This window comes from Mytilus edulis, chromosome 13 (assembly GCF_963676685.1).
Source record: "Mytilus edulis chromosome 13, xbMytEdul2.2, whole genome shotgun sequence".
NCBI classification, from domain to species: domain Eukaryota; kingdom Metazoa; phylum Mollusca; class Bivalvia; order Mytilida; family Mytilidae; genus Mytilus; species Mytilus edulis.
The window spans coordinates 36850178-36867605 of record NC_092356.1 but is presented as its reverse complement, the minus strand read 5'-3'; the positions used below and the strand labels follow the sequence as shown (position 1 = coordinate 36867605).

Below are 17428 nucleotides of genomic sequence, written 5' to 3'. Positions count from 1 at the left end.
CTCGTGCCACGGCATTTTAATCTAAACAAAATCATATTGCATTTATAGCCACTCCTAATTTGCAGCCAACATACAGGTTCAAAATCGGTGCACTAAATTACCATAACCATATACTAGTAAACAAATCATGGCTTAACATGCTTAAAGTCAACCTAGATTTGGCCTTGATCTATGCATAATGTAGAAAAAATATTCACTATCACTCCTTGATAACTTGAGTCACGGCTACCACCGAAAACAAATATACAGTAAGAAGTGTTAATAATGGTATTTGATCTTACATAAGGTAAATAAGCATACACTATATATTGTCATTCAAAATGACATCAAAGAATGACTTATTCAATGATGATGTCCATACAATAGATAATGGAATGATAATGAACAGTGAAGGAATTGCACCAATCTATAAGACTCAGAATAAAGACACAGAGGCGTTAAAAAATGAGGAACTCCAAATGACCAAAGAGCGGTCAATAGAGAACTGTGATTCAGAAAACCAAGAAGAGTACTGTCTTATTCATTCAAATCTAAAGGAAAAGAAAGACCCTGAATCTGACTCTGTTGTGATAGAAGACCAATCAGCTAAATTGTTGTATAAAGTAAGCGACAGACCGGCTTTGCAGTCCACCCTTTTCTTTGCTTTTCAGGTGAGAATCTTTATATAGTTCGATTATCTTAATATCCATTTCTATATATAGTATAACTATTATAATTATATTTAAATGAATAGCTCTAAATTTAAAATGCCTGAGCCTATACTCATTGTGCATATAATTGTACAGAGTATATATATTCCGAAATGATATTTATCTGATAAATTGTGAACATTTTCCCTGTCAATACTTTTTCCGTATCAATTTTGTTACTTTTTCTGCAATGGTTTATTGTTTTGCGACTATATATATTTCCGTTTTGGCCATGTGGTGTGGTTTACATTTTTTTCTATGTAAATTTGTGCTGTTGTGTGTCTAAAGTTTTCAACATCTGGTTTACCTGCATGGCACATGTAACTTTAATGCAGGTACAAGTTCAGTCAACAATGGTATAAAGTTTGGAAATAACAATTGTATGAAGTTTGGGAATAACAAATGTATTTATTTTGGAAATAATAATTGTAGTCTGAATTCGAACAGTATTGAACACTAAAGAGTTTGTTTTAAAACATATCAGAAAACAAAACCGGTACCGTATTGCTGTGACCATGATGCAGTATTGTTGTGACCTTCAATCATATTGTTTCATCTGTGATGCTAGTATTGGATATATATTCGTGGTCACAGAAGTTTAAGTTCAATTACCTTGAAAAAAGTTTATATCACAGAATGAGATTTAATTAACATACCTCGTCCTATATTTTCACCAAATCCTGCTGTGAATTTGGAACGACATTAACGGATAACAAATCAAGACCACTGTTGTGCTGGACAGTTTCATTTTTTCTATATAAAGATAGTAAAAAAATTAACTACACATGAATCATTTTGTGGGGAAAAATGAAAATAGACTTATCTGAATTAAGAATTCAGTGAGTCGGATCTATCAATACTCGTTTTGCGAGCATGTTTAAATCAAAGGGTAGCTATATGTAAATTAACTAACTAAAGATTGAAACTAAGCTTCTTATCTTAATTATCTGCAAAATCAAGAGACACTTTTTTCAGGAAAATACTATGTTTTACTTAAATTGTGTAGTCCGCATGCTTCTTTGTGCACTCTACTAAAAGACAAAGAGCAAATTTTATATCTGTACAAAAGTAAAGTGGATGAATTCAGGTTAAATCATTGCAATTTTGTGACGTGATGGTGAATTTTCTTGGATTCACGTAAACAGACCGAAGTCATTTTCGGACATCATCATATATCATCTTTTAGCTTTGGTTGTATTTTTAGAACACACTGTTGGCATTGCCATGGAATCTGACACTTGTAATATTGGTAGCAGAGGTAACTTGTGCTCGGGATGATGACGAATTGAAAGCTAGATTATTATCAACTACAATTTTATTGAGTGGTTTGACAACATTTGTACAAGTTACATTTGGTGTAAGGTAATAAGCTGAATGTACCCGTAATGGATCGTTTACGCAAAGTATCAATAGTATGTAGTCAATCTATTTAGGACGAGTTCCAATTTATTCTTGTGTGTTCGGCATATAGAGACAATACCCCTACTGTATATGGTTAAAAACCTTCAACAAAGACCTGGTACCAATACCCATACAGTATATTGTAACATCCTACAACTAATACCAATATACTCACAACGTATATGGTACCAATCTTTAACAAGACCAAAAAACCATATTGTATATGACAATTACAACCTACAACATAATGGACCCATTCCAAAACTTTTTAACAATCTAATTATTCGGAAATGGGTTCATCGATGATGCGATTTCGGTTATTGTGATTTATTATGCTTGTTCCTTTATACACATTATATGTTATTCAGGTCTCAGACAGGGTATATACTGTGACATTCCCGGCTTAGAGTTTATATCCCCTGAGCCGAAGGCGAAGGGGATATAAGCCCTAAGCCGGGAATGTCACAGTATATACCCTTTCTGAGACCTGAATTACACATATATTACGGATTATACCTGACTTAATGTTATTTTCCAGCGCAGGTATTTGTTGACAACACATATATATTGAAAAACCTGACCTGATATGTTCGGCATACGTGAAGGATTTTCTAATTTGCTGTGAACATAATTTATCGTGTATGTAATAATTTATAATAACACTTTTAACATTAAATTTAAGTATTAAAAGTGTAAATTGCGTGATTTTGTATCAAAAATGTATTATTGACTGAAGCATGTCATTATTTTCCCTCTGTGAGCCTCTGACAGTCTGAAAGCTTTTGACTGCGTCACATAGTAACCGGTGTTATGATGACGTTTTTGAGGTTCCAATTGGGGATAAAAACGTCGTATATACCCCGGCAGTTTCCTGAATATATACTGACATCTCTGTGTTGTTATCCAATCACAAACCTCGACACATTTGTAATCCGTAATATATTCTGATATCTACCTCTATTGCTTTCCACTTTTGATGGATTCAATTATCATTACTGATTACACTTTCAGAATGCCTGTATATCAAGGACCAACCACAGCCTACATTATACCGCTACTAGCTATAACAAACCTAGAAGAGTGGAAATGTAACTCAGATCACAATAGTTTTCTGAACAACACAGGCGGTAGGTTATTTTTCTCCATCGAAAGGTAAACTTGGAGAATTTAATGCATGAACTTTTAATTTTTACTTGCAACGAATACGGGTGCCTTTTTTTGGACTGCAGGAGGTTTAACTCTACTTTAGATCTAAATTGATTGTTATTGCTTCTGCTTCTATATATAAGTTTGCATTGTGTTTTTTTTTACTCTTTTAGTTTTAAATGGCTGTTTTAGTTTTCAAAGGCTGTGTTATTGACTTCGTCCTGAAAACCCATGCCATAGAATCTGAAAAATAGTCACACAGATACAGAGCGAGTAATTGTGTCTGCCACTTGAAAAATAGTTTTTTCAATATACAGGCTCAAAACTGCCATGCAGATCTATCTTTTACACTCATGGACGCATTTGAACACCAGACCGGACGTGGCTGAGTACAGTATTAAAACATCCCTCATTATATAATTTGTTATCACTTTTAATATAGATTCTAAAAAGTGGTTACACCCATAAAAACTATGTTTTGTCAATAACTTGGTTTATATCAGGTTAATTAGTGTAAATGTGTATTCATGTGGTTTTTTGTTTAAATGTACTTTAATCATTTTCTGTGCTTTATTTTGTAATTCATTTGATTGTATAGCTCAAATTTTGGGCACCATGATTGGTTAATAAAATTATCTATCTATCTATCTATCTATCTATCTATCTATCTATGTCTTTACTATATATAAGTTTGTCTTAAATTGATATCTATGCATTGGGTGTTTCAAAACCATGCATGAACTATACATTTTAATGTTCCTTGTTTTAAATCTTGACAAAAATTCACATATAACTCGATCTAAGTTTCTTCATAGCAATAATATTTTGTTTACAAATCATCTATTCTAATTCAAAAATGTGTTGATTTTAGTAAACCAAAGTTTTGCATATTCTAACAACACAAAAGAACATATACGAGAGACGATTATATATCCAAGGTTTACAATTGTGAGTAATCATAATGAAATGTGGTATTTTAAATTTGAAAAATATGAACGGTTAATTGAAATGAATATCAAAATACACAAAGTAGATAGCCAAAAAACATACTTAGTAAGATAATTAAATTTAATAAGATGCATCTGTTATCTGCATGTCTTCCACTTGCATTATCAAAAGAGCATAGAAAAGATGATTTGCAATAAAGATTATGAACAAGTAAAGTTTTCTCTAGATCTGCAAACTCTTTCTATAAAAGCAACAAACATTAAGGTACTCTTAGTAAAACTAAAAAATAGCTTTATTTTTCAAAGCAGTGCATTTCTGTAAACCCACAATGATATAGCACAGTAAACAGTTTCAGTTTGATCTTGCTTTGTATCAAAATTGAATAAATGTTGGCAATTTGAAGTGACCGATTATGTGCTTAAATGGTTTATTATTTACAGCTTACAGGATCCTTAATTGCAGCAGGATGTATTCACGCAATTTTAGGATTGACAGGAATGGTAGGATTTCTGATGAGGTTTATTGGACCAATCACAGTCATTCCAACCATTCTGCTCATTGCATTGGCCGTTTTTAAAATAATGGCGAACTTTTGTGCTATACACTGGGGTATATCTAGCATGTAAGATAAATACTTCTGTTTGATTGATTTTATATATTTGCTTGTTTTGAATAAGATTTCAGGGTGAGACCATGGTTTTCTAAGAAATACCTATTTCAAATATGGTAGAGTTTCAGTGAATTCGGCATGATATCAAATGATTTTTTTTGTATCGAATATAAAAACTTATACAAAAAAGTAGTATAATAATAACATATCCAACAAGTTTCTACTAGGCTTACCACGACCACGGTGACATGAACGTTTACACGGGGCCCCTTACGTTGGGGTTTATGTCTAATCTCAAACAACGGCCCATATGGCACAACTCTCTATGGAAAGCTATTGGAGCGCCTAGTTGTAGTTCAGCAGCAAATAAAATTAAATCTGGCATGCAAATAAATAATTACAAACAGCAAAAACCTAGCACATATTAAGAAGCTGACATAAAAAGCAAGTATACGCACTAAAATAGTTTATTAAAATAGTGGAAAATGGCAAAATGGTCAAGTCTTAGATCTTTTCAGTAATTATCATATTCAAGAAATTTAAGGCATATGTCATTTTCAAAGAGTCTTCCAATCTTCACTTCAAATTACAGTGTCACAGTTTATTGTGTAGACTATAAGATTCTAACATTGCTAAACAGATCACCAAATTAGGAATGCTTGAAGATATAGCTCAACAGCGCAATTTTGATATTTATTCATCCAAAATATAACAAAACATCGTAAACTAAAGCCTATTAACATTGCTGTTCGCTAAACAATAAAGTAGGCAAACATGAGGCTCCATTTGTACAATTCCAATTTGTATGTATATATGTGGTACATGTACTATAGTTGGCTAATTGCAGGATAAAAAAACAAATACATAAGCGCACTTTTGTTTTACAGGTCAGTGATAATTTCCTTGATCACATCTTTATACCTAGCTGGATGGAGAATGCCATTACCTTTCTGGACAAGTGACAGAGGATTTCACATCGTTAGATATCCATTACAACAAGTTTTATCTGTATGTAACTTTTATGTCATTTGATTCACATATCTACAAATATTTATTATAATAATGTGATAGGTCCGTTTGGATGTATTTTCTTAGTATTTACTCTTCATATGATACCGACACTAATTTTGTTACCCATGTAAAAATCTAGGTATCATCTCCCATTAAGAAAAAAAAAACATGAACAAATGAACCTATCTTGCGTTGCTCTCCTAGCTACAAAATGTATCCAAAATCAAACATGTGGAACATATTCTATCATAATCATTTGGTAAGTAATGTAATTACTGTCTCTTCCATGCCCGTCTTTAGTATAAAAACTAACTATTAAATTAACAACACTTCTTATGCTCAGATTAGTTGTCATCGTGCAACACAGTTAATAACACCATAAAGGAAAAACATAGAACTCCTTTTGTCATAAGACACTGTCAAACATCCAAACATACTATCCACACTCATCTGTGTCCACGCTTGTTACCTATGTAATAAAGTTCTATGTCGAATTAGAAAACAGGTTTTCCCCACAATTAATTAATATTAAAAACTGAAGTATTCTGCTTGTTTGTTGTGTGTTGTCGTCTCAAAGTTTACTTGTAAGACAAAAAGTTATGTTTTGATTGCTTCTCACATCCCATCTCAATCATGTTATAATTAATTCTAAATTAGTCTGTTATATTATGCAGATGTTGATCGCCATATTGGTAGGCTGGAGCATTGCTGCAATATTTACATCAGCAGGAGTCCTATCAAATGATAAAACCCAGAAAGAATACGAAGCCAGAACAGATGCTAGAAGTCATGTTATTGAAACAACGCCTTGGTTTTATTTGCCCTATCCAGGTACATTTAAAAAAAAAACATTCATTGAAATGAAATGAAAAAGAACTTTCAACACACGAACAACAATAACGACAAAGATTGAGGTTAAAATAATAAGTCGAAAAAAAAGACAAATCAACATTACGAAGAAAACTAGGAAAAAAATGACAATCAGAACCATGAAGAAAATAAGAGAAAAATGACAATTAGCACCATGAAGAAAACAAGGAAAAATGACAATCAGAACAATTAACAAAACAAGGAAAAGACAATCAGCACAATGAAGAAAACTCGAAAAAGGACAATCGGCACCTTGAAGAAAAACAACGGAAAAAAGGACAATAAGCACCACGAAGAAAACAAAGAAAAATGACGATTAGCACCATGGAAACAACTAGGTAAAAGATAATCAGAACCTTGAAGAAACAAAGGAAAAAATGACAATAAGCACCATGAAGAAAAGAAGGAAAAAAGAAAGATGAAAACATTCCACAGAAAATGGAAGATTGTAATTTAACCGATTTTCTCTTGTCTCGATTGGAAAGTTTTGACTGAGTCATGATTCATACGGCAGGCGAAGCAGGCATGGTATAGGTGACGCTAGCCTTGGTGACTTATGCAGTCTAGCTCCATTTTTTTGTTTGCCTGGGTGTATTTCATCTTTATTAATTCTTGATAATTGAACTAATGTTGCCCTAATTTTACGATGAAATTTAATTTAGAAGTTAGGCTAAGGAAAAAAAAAAGATAATGCACAAGGAATATATTGCGCGCTATCTGAATGTTATCTGAAACATACCACTTATATATGGCTTTTAAAAATGAAAGAACAAATATATCTTCAATATTTTTTAAGAACTAGGCGGATAATAAGATATTCCGTTGCTTTATTGATTTTTTGTTCGAATCAAAACAATATAACGACACCAAATTCAACATTGGCAACTGTCCTCTTTAGAACTGTTTAAGTCTCCATAGTATGTTTTAAATGTTCTTATTTAAGTGTTTTTATTTCTTACAGGGCAATTTGGTGGCATCGGTTTTAATTCTGGAATATTCGTTGCATACTTAACTGCAACATTTACATCGGTAGTAGACTCGATTGCAGACTATTACGCATGTGCCAAAATGTCACATATCCCTCCTCCACCCGTGCATGCAGTTAATCGAGGAATCAGTGTAGAAGGAATTATGTGTGCTGTTTCCGGAATCTTCGGAACTGGACATGGAACAACAACATTTGGGTCTCACATCGGCTGTATTGGTATAACACGGGTATTTGCTTTGATAAGGCTACCAATTTGATGGCCATTATAAAAGAATTGTTTTAGATTTAATAAACTCCATGAATTTATATTATGATAATTATGTATAAGTTATGTGATGGAGCAGGTAGAGAGAGTAGAGTAAATAAAACTTGTACTTGGATACCGTCCGTAGAAACGATAATGGAAAAATGAACAAGAAATAAACAGCTATATTAAATCGTTACAATTTGAAAAAAAGATAATTAAGCGCTTAAAAAAAATAAAAAAATGTTATTCCATAAAAGATTGAGATGGGTCAGGCATTAGAAGGTTATCTATATCCTTTTAGTGTTATTCTTCTCCTGTTAAGATATGATGTTTGATGTCGTTTTTATATCTTAGCGCTATAGGTTTGATTAAATTAACATTTTAAAAGAATATCTATGAGAAAATAAATGAGTTTCGTCTGAGGAAGCAATATACAGTTGGGCCGAAAAACAGTAGCATTTCAATCCACTTGATTGATTAATGATTGATTATCGTCCAGTTGCAAATGTTTCATGCATGTACAGGAGGAGAAAATATCGATATAAATATATGCGTCCTTCCGTAAAATAAGAAAATATGCAGCATGTCGTTTTTCTCCGAAAAGCTCTTATGTTTTGTGTAATATACTAATATACCGAGCCGCATGGTACATTTTAACAATGGAGAAGTTCATAAAACCTGACTAAATCAAACGATCGCCGATATCAATCAATGGAACGAATGGATTGCGATTGTCATATTCCTGAAGAAAATAGTGGGTTAAACTTTGTTGTTACATAAAACTTACATTGAAGTTTTGTTTTCTAGGTTGCCAGTCGTTTTGTATATCAGGTATTTGCTCTGATGCTGATCATTTGTGCGATTGTTGGTAAATTCGCTGCTGTGTTTATAACTATACCTTATCCAGTATTAGGAGGAGTGCAAGTTTTAGGATTCGGAATGTTTATAGGATTAATCATGTCAAATGTACAGTATATAGACATAAATTCAAATAGGAATTTGGCTATTATTGGCATTGCCATAATGATTGGATTGATGATACCGTTCTGGGCTTCAAATAACGTGGCTTCTATAAAAACAGGTGAGTAGCGCACCTACATATTTTAAACACACTACTTTGTAGTATCATTTAAAATGAGACAACACTCCACCAGAATGAGACAACCCTCCACCAGAGGTCAAACTATATAGAAGTTCAGTAACTGTAGGTGTGCACCATAGTGGGGTGTTTAAAAATAAAATGTATAGTAAATTTTACTGAATTTTGTTTCACTCGCAGAGTCTTTAAATTCATCAAATGCTTCAACTTATAACGACTATCTTTATGTGAGGTTCATTTTTCAAATATTCGGATTTTTGTCTGTTTTTGTATTTCAGCTCATGCATGTTCATTTTAACTTTATATCATATATATATATATATATATATATACTCTTTTATATATTTTACTCGAGTGAACATTTTTCATATTTGTGCTTCAGGAATTCAAGAGCTTGATGGATTTTTGGAAATGGTACTGAGCAATCCTAATCTTTCTGGTGGATTTACAGCATGTTTTCTTGATAACACAGTTCCTGGTGAGTATAAGTGTCCATTATTTGCTATATGGTAAGAAGTCTGGATTGGGAGTTCTTCGTGTTTTTTCTTTAAATTTTAGACCATCACATTTTCTATTTTTTATTCATTTTCGCCATTTTTCTCTATTCTTTATACTTCAGAACCCCGTTATCCCTTATTCATTATTGGTTATTTTCAGTTTTCTCTTTTCATAATATTTCAGGTCCTTTATTCTATATTTAATCCTATTTGTCTCTATTCTGTAAATCCAATTTATACTCTCAAATGTAGCTCATACGAAAAACATAAAAAAACACCTCTCCGGGGACAATATCCGCTAATCAGTCAATGTTTCTATAGTGGCCTTGACCAGTTTCGGGACCTTTTATAACATAAATATATAGCTTACTGTGCGGTGTGGGTTTTGTTCATTGTTGAAGGCCACACGCACGAAGACTATATATTTGAAAGATTGGTATACAGTCTCCGTGTTGAAGACCGTACCTTACCTATAATGGTTTACTTTTATAAATTGTGACTTGGATGGAGAGTTGTCTCATTGGCACTCATACCACACCTTCCTATATCTATTAGCAAAACTTAACATGCAAAATAAAGTTTATACTATAAATTATGGTTTGAATGATGAATATACAAATCAATATAAGAAACTTTTAATTTAAGGAACTTTGAAAGAGAGAGGCCTGGTGGGTTGGGCTACAGGAGGAATAGACGAAGAATGTGAGGAACCAATGGGAGAAATAGAAGATTCAGCGGAGGTTTATGAGATACCCGCCATCACTCGCCTTCTTGAAAAAATATCTTTCACGAGGTTTATACCATTTTCACCAACATTTAGAAGACGGAAGTAACAATGACTGATCGTAGCCTATTAAACTGAATTGGTTTAAAATTGTAGACAATCAAGAGCATAGGAAATCAAAAAAATGTTCAAAACATTATAAATTATTTAAGTAAAAACTGTACATTTTTACATAAAAGACACAGTACTTATAGTTTACATTCATAAAACTGTCAGGAACTATATTTATAGACAACCAATATACGAGTGACCAAACAGGTCGTTTTTGAAGAAAGAAAAACATCCTTGCTTTTTTTTTCTATTAAGTCCTTTGGTCTTCTCCTCTGCATTTTCTCACTATATTATACATGCAATAACATTTTTTTACTGCATGTTTGCAAATATATAGTGTGCAACAAACAGATTGTGGGGTAAACGTCAATGAGACAGCAACCTAGCGACAAAAATATGCAAAAGACATGTGCACGCTGAACGGAGAAAAGGAGATGCAATGTTTTGCAACACATACATGTACTATCTTCTTGTATTATGACTGATATATTTGTCGCTGGACATGATGCAGATTCATCAATGATTAAAAGTTCTTCTTGAATGCTTTGTATGATCTATTAACTGGAGTTTTAAATTAACTAAAGCAATGTTTTGCAACACCTATATGTTACTATCCTTTTTGATATGTGACTTATATATTTGTCGCTGGACATGAAGCAGCTACATCTAATAAAATGTGTTCATCAATGCCTTGTAGTATTGATTGATTTATTAAGAAACATAAATTATAATATCAGTTTGTACTTGTTTCAAACAAGTATATGACTAAGAAGTGTCAGAAGATTTGAAAGAAAGGAAGGGAGGGTACAGCATCAGTAATAGAGGGCCTGTGTTTAAAGGTCTTTGTGTCCATCACTATTTTAGTGTGGAGACCTTTAAGTATAAACTTTATAACGTTGTTTAACTTTAGGACGACACCTTTATATATAGAATTTTTTGTCTTACTACGAAAGGGTGTGGTTTATGACCAAGGATTGCAAAATTTCGGAGAATGTATCGCGCAGTCATTATTTGGATGCATCAATCGGTAGCTAAGTAGACATGTCGTTGGGAAGCACAATTGTGGTACACTGACTGTGTCTGTAAAGATTCTATGCGCAAAATTGCATTAGAGTTACGTCCCTGCTAAACTGAAGTCTGTAGGTTTCAGCTCTGGAGTTCCTAGTGAAGACATATTTTTTTTTTTTTTTTGGCAAACACACATTTTTTAAGATTTACAGTTACTAAATAAAACAAAAGTTGAAATCTGTATTACATCTCAGCTTACTTATTATGAACTGCTTAATGACATGAAATATAAAGTCATTTAGACACACGAGAAAAGTCGCACTTTTAAAACAACGATTTTTACGCTGATTAAGTAGACAGAGTTGCCTTTCATACATTTTTGACACTTCATCCCACAATGCAATCCGAAAAAGTTCCAATTTCAAGAAATGATGATACATATCACTATCAAACAAATAACTTATAATGTTAAGCTATACATTTTCACATAAAAGACACAGTACTTATAGTTTACATTCATAAAACTGTCAGGAACTATATTTATAGACAACCAATATACGAGTGACCAAACAGGTCGTTTTTGAAGAAAGAAAAATATCCTTGCTTTTTTTTTCTATTAAGTCCTTTGGACTTCTCTTCTGCATTTTCTCACTTTATTGTACATGCAATAACATTTTTTTACTGAATGTTTGCAAATATATAGTGTGCAACAAACAGATTGTGGGGTAAACGTCAATGAGACAGCAACCTAGCGACAAAAATATGCAAACGACATGTGCACGCTGAACGGAGAAAAGGAGATGCGAGTTCCCCTCAATGAGACAGCATCCCAACGACTACAGATATATATGAATGACATATTTACTTTGCTGATGCTACCATTTGTTTGGGTTTATTTCAAGCTGGTTTTTTTTTTGCTGATAAAAAAAAACTGTCCGCAATGACAAAGCCAGTGGTGATGAAAGTGGCATTAAACACCAAAACAGCAATAAAATAAATCAGGGTTTATCAAGACCCTTTCCTACACCGTATTTGGTTTGGTAAACAATTACCGTTGAAAGGATTTTAAATTGACTAAGGCAATGTTTTGCAACACATACATGTACTATTTTCTTGTATTATGACTGATATATTTGTCGCTGGACATGATGCAGATTCATCGATGATTCAAAGTTCTTCTTGAATGCTTTGTACGCTCTATTAACTGGAGTTTTAAATTAACTAAAGCAATGTTTTGCAACACCTATATGTTACTATCTTTTTTGAAATGTGACTGATATATTTGTCGCTGGACATGAAACAGCTACATCTAATAAAATGTGTTCATCAATGCCTTGTAGTATTGATTGATTTATTAAGAAACATAAATTATAACATCAGTTTGTACTTGTTTCAAACAAGTATATGACTAAGAAGTGTCAGAAGATTTGAAAGAAAGGCAGGTACAGCATCAGTAATAGAGGGCCTGTGTTTAAAGGTTTTTGTGTTCATCACTATTTTAGTGTGGAGACCTTTAAGTATAAACTTTATTAAGTTTTAACTTTATAGTTTAAGTTACACTAGTTAGTTCGTTGTTTAACTTTAGGACGACACCTTTATATATAGAATTTTTTGTCTGACTACGAAAGGATGTGGTTTATGACCAAGGATTGCAAAATTTCGGAGAATGTATCGCGCAGTCATTATTTGGATGCATCATTCGGTAGCTAAGTAGACATGTCGTTGGGAAGCACAATTGTGATACACTGACTGTGTCTGTAAAGATTCTATGCGCAAAATGGCAATAGAGTTACGTCCCTGCTAAACTGAAGTCTGTAGGTTTCAGCTCTGGAGTTCCCAGTGAAGACATATTTTTTTTGTTTTTGTTTTGTTTTGGCAAACACACATTTTTTATGCCCTCGTCACACTGTCCCGATTTTTATATACGATGGACACCCGCATGCGAAAATTGTAAGTTCGTACGAAGTTGGTCCCGATCTCGTTAATATACCAAAAAGTGACCGAAGCAAGTACGATGAATAACGAAGTCTATACGATGGTGCCGAAATTATATACGATAGCAAAAGATGGACATACGAAGGTTAACCGAAGACGGGTATTTAAGCTTCATATCTCAGCCGAAGCCTACATGATTGATAACGAAGGCTACACGATGGTTTACGAAGGCTACACGATGGATTACGAAGGCTACACGATGGATTACGATGATGGCGCGATGGCCATACGATGTCTAAAAGACGTCGTGTACAGCTTACGATGAATTTAAATTATACTAGAACACACCTGTGATATCACGGGTCCGTGACTGAATTAAAGTATATAACTATGCGCAAGCCTTATTTTAGTATTAGTATTGTCATCTGATAAAGTCATGCCGATTATAAGATCCACAGTTTTTCTCTGCTTTCAAGTCTTTCTGTTTGAACCCGTCGAACTGAAACAATAATATTAATTATTTGGAAAACAAAAGGTCCTGGAATGGAGTATTTTTTTTAATCAACAGCATTGTCTTATATAAGTTATAAATAAAGTTGAATTCTTTGCTTCGCGGTTTTACGTCATGCCCACTAACGAATTGAAAACTGTACCTATACGCCTTATTTTTAGTCCAGATTTTTAGTATTCGTATTGTTATCTTAGAAAGTCTTACTGATTAAAATACTACAATAGGTAACAATTTGACAATTTAGTAGTGTCAACCCTGTGGTTATGATCCGTGTATATAGCATATTAATCCTGAATACAACGTTTGGTGGTGCGCCTGTCAGATGCGGAACGTACAGATAAGGTAATAGGTAACAGGCGAATATACTATTGGTATCGGTAGCGGACTCGACCCGGAACTTCTTAATTATTGTCAATATCAATTACGTGGAAAACAAAAGGGCCTGGAGTGGTGTAATTTTTAATCTACACCTTTGTACTATATTAGTTATATATAAAGTTGAATTCTGTGATTCGTCGTTTTTACGTGATGACGGCTGACAAATTGGACCTCGTAATTTTAGTATTATAGATGCCGAAGGCATCACACGTTTTAAATTGTTTGATCAATATTGAATATATATTATATTGTACATTTAATTTCTGGTTTAATCATAAGACGGAAGACTGTGGGCTTGAAGGGTAAAACTTGACTCTTTGACTCTGAGTCTGCATATAATGCCACCAAAATCAGGGAGAGGGAGAGGAAAAGGAAGAGGGAGGGGTATATATGAGTCTAGCTCGGCATTGCCTTGTTTGAACTGTAAAATGTGTGCACTAGTCTGAATAATTACCCATAATTATGCCCATGTTTACTGATCTATCGTAAAGGTTCGTTGATCACTTTTATTCAAAAAGAGCTCTTTCCAGGAGAATATCATAATAATATAGACAAAGGAAGGATGTGGGGAAAGCAACAAATGCGGCAAAATATGACATATAGAAAACAAAATGGTTATGGAGTAAACTTTCGTGTGACAACAACTCAGACGATACATAAAAAATCAGAATAATGAAGAAAAAGTTAAACTTTGTTTCCCTATATACGTGTACCTGCAGTGTTGGTGTACGAGGCGCGTTTATGATTTTCATTATGTTACTTGATATGAAAAATTGACAAAAAATAATATTTTACTTGTAAAAGTAAATCCTGAGCCTGTAATAGCTGCTCTTCTTGTTCCAATTGAATTAATAGAAACAACGCTGTCGCGTTTCTTGTTCTCACACAAGAATCATATGATATGAGATCCATGTTTTGTGAACGTCTTTCTTAACTGTCATATAAGACTAACCAGTGCATATCGCGCATGGCACTTTAAATGTATTTTAGCGCGAAAATTAACTTACATTTAGCTGGATTTATTGCCGTCGTAGTTCCATCTTGTCGCCTTCGTTACTTTTATTCGATGGCAACACGACTGGATTACGAGGTCTTCACGAAGTCGTGTTGCCATCGTAAGACCTTCGGGTAGCTTCGTGATTCATTCGTGTAGACATCGTAAAGTCAAAACTGCCCGATGGAAACGATGGAAACACGAATTCAATACGATGTTCAAAGATGCATTCCCGGTGACATTACGATGGTGAGGATGGTGATACGAACTCAATACGAACCCTTAACATCGGACGCACCTTCGGGGATTTTTTAACATGTTAAAAAATTTAGAACCCTTCCCGAAGTTGTCCCCGAAGGCTAGAAAAAGTGGCCGATGGTTCTACGATGGTTAAAGATGGCACTACGAATAGCCCGATCTGGATACGATCAGTCCCGATTTTGAAAATTTCCATAATCGTGTTGCCATCGGCGTAAAAATCGGGACAGTGTGACGCGGGCATTAAGATTTACAGTTACTAAATAAAACAAAAGTTGAAATCTGTAGTACATCTTAACACAAACACGTGTGCTTACTTATTATGAACTGCTTAATGACATGAAATATAAAGTCATTTAGACACATAGGAAAAGTGACTAATAGGTCCATTGGGCCGGATGTACATTTTTGTAATTTAATTGAAATATTTCAATATTTTACATATTCTTGTAATGCACAATGTTACTATTATAATAAACTAATTTGTATTGTATTATTGTATTGAACTGTTCTATTGATAATGTCTCAGTGTTGGGGTTGTCTCTGACGTGTATTTTAAAATTCAATTGACTCCTACTTTTTTTTTTTTTTTTAACTTTTTTATAAATTTTGCTTTGACATTTATCTTGTTATTCTTTAATTTGCAGCACTGCTAAAAAGTGTTTTGCTTTCTAAATTTGAAGTATTTGGATTAAAAAGTGGCGAAAGATACCAGAGCTAGGGACATTCAAACTCATAGATTGAAATTAAACATATTTCTGTACATGTACCGTGTAATTACATTTTCTTTGTTATTTTATCACAAACATAACAACTGAAACAACTGAAAATATGGATCACTGCTTTTTGTTTGTTAAATGCGGACAAAGTGAAACCAGGGTCATTTGATCAAGAAAGTAGTCATGTAAATATTAGCCATGGTGACTTCTTAAATTATATCATTTAATGGTTGTTCAAGTTCTAGAAATAGGTTATCCCTAGACTTCTCAGACACTCAGGCACAAACCCTTACCAAATTGAGGCGTCCCTTTGATTTTGTGGATTTTATAATAAACGCATTCGATTTTTGCATGCGTTGGAATTTTAAATCAGATGGGATATGAGTGCAGCAAAGCCTGAAGAAATAAATAAATTAAGGTGGTACCGTAATTAAAACAATAAAGGTTTACTGACACATCGCAATATTGAACAGCCACTGTACAGAAATATTGTATTTAATTTCGCGATTTAAAAACACAAAACAGGAGTCCAGTTATACAGCAGGACGATCGCCCCCACCCACCTTTCCCCATAGCCACCCTTGTATCACAAACGTGTTTTTGCAAACAAATATAAAAGAATGTGGACTCTTTTTAAATCAATATATTCAACAAAGACACATTTAACTTCGGCAACATTATAAAGATGGTCTGAGGACACAGTTATCGTCCTTTGATTTTCGAGACTGCAAATTTTATCTTACACTTTCTAAATGTGAGGGCCCTCATGGGGTTTTTGATTATGTGATTACTTGACCGTTTTTTTTAAAGATTATTTGATTATTAAGCCAAATATTTCATGATTATTTGATTACCTAGGACTGTATTTTTAGTTTATGATTATTTGATTACTAAAGATAAGCAAATATTTAATGATTATGTGATTATATTGGCAAAAAAATTGTGATTATGTGATTACTAGGACCCCCCCCCCCCATGAGGGGCCTCAAATGTATATTTAATTTTATCAAAAATTTTTAAGATGTATTTTGAGGAAAAGTAGTTTGTCCAGTTAATAAAAAGGTAAATAATTTGTATGTCTGATGATCTGTAAAACTGAATTATAGACCCTCTCAACATAGAATTATCCATCTCTTGAGGTTGAAAGAATTTGTCCCATTAGTAATAAACTACATTGTGAAAATCTTTCTGAAATGATTTTTATTTTACTTGAATTCAGTCAGTCGGTGATGTGTGCAAGAATCGATCTTACACCTAGACCGTGAATAGTTTAAAGATGCAACG

General features: G+C 33.4%; 1 protein-coding gene across 1 annotated transcript; it reads left to right on the top strand.

Moving 5' to 3' along the window:
• Positions 1–116: 116 nt before the first annotated feature.
• On the top strand, positions 117–10595 carry LOC139501465 (solute carrier family 23 member 1-like). Its single transcript, XM_071290539.1, has 11 exons — positions 117–650; positions 1894–2051; positions 3102–3217; positions 4108–4184; positions 4625–4806; positions 5682–5802; positions 6480–6636; positions 7637–7890; positions 8718–8991; positions 9392–9487; positions 10152–10595. Exons 1-11 carry the CDS (start codon positions 321–323, stop codon positions 10337–10339), a joined length of 1953 nt encoding a protein of 650 aa, XP_071146640.1. The 5' UTR covers positions 117–320; the 3' UTR covers positions 10340–10595.
• The last annotated feature ends 6833 nt before the right edge of the window (positions 10596–17428 follow it).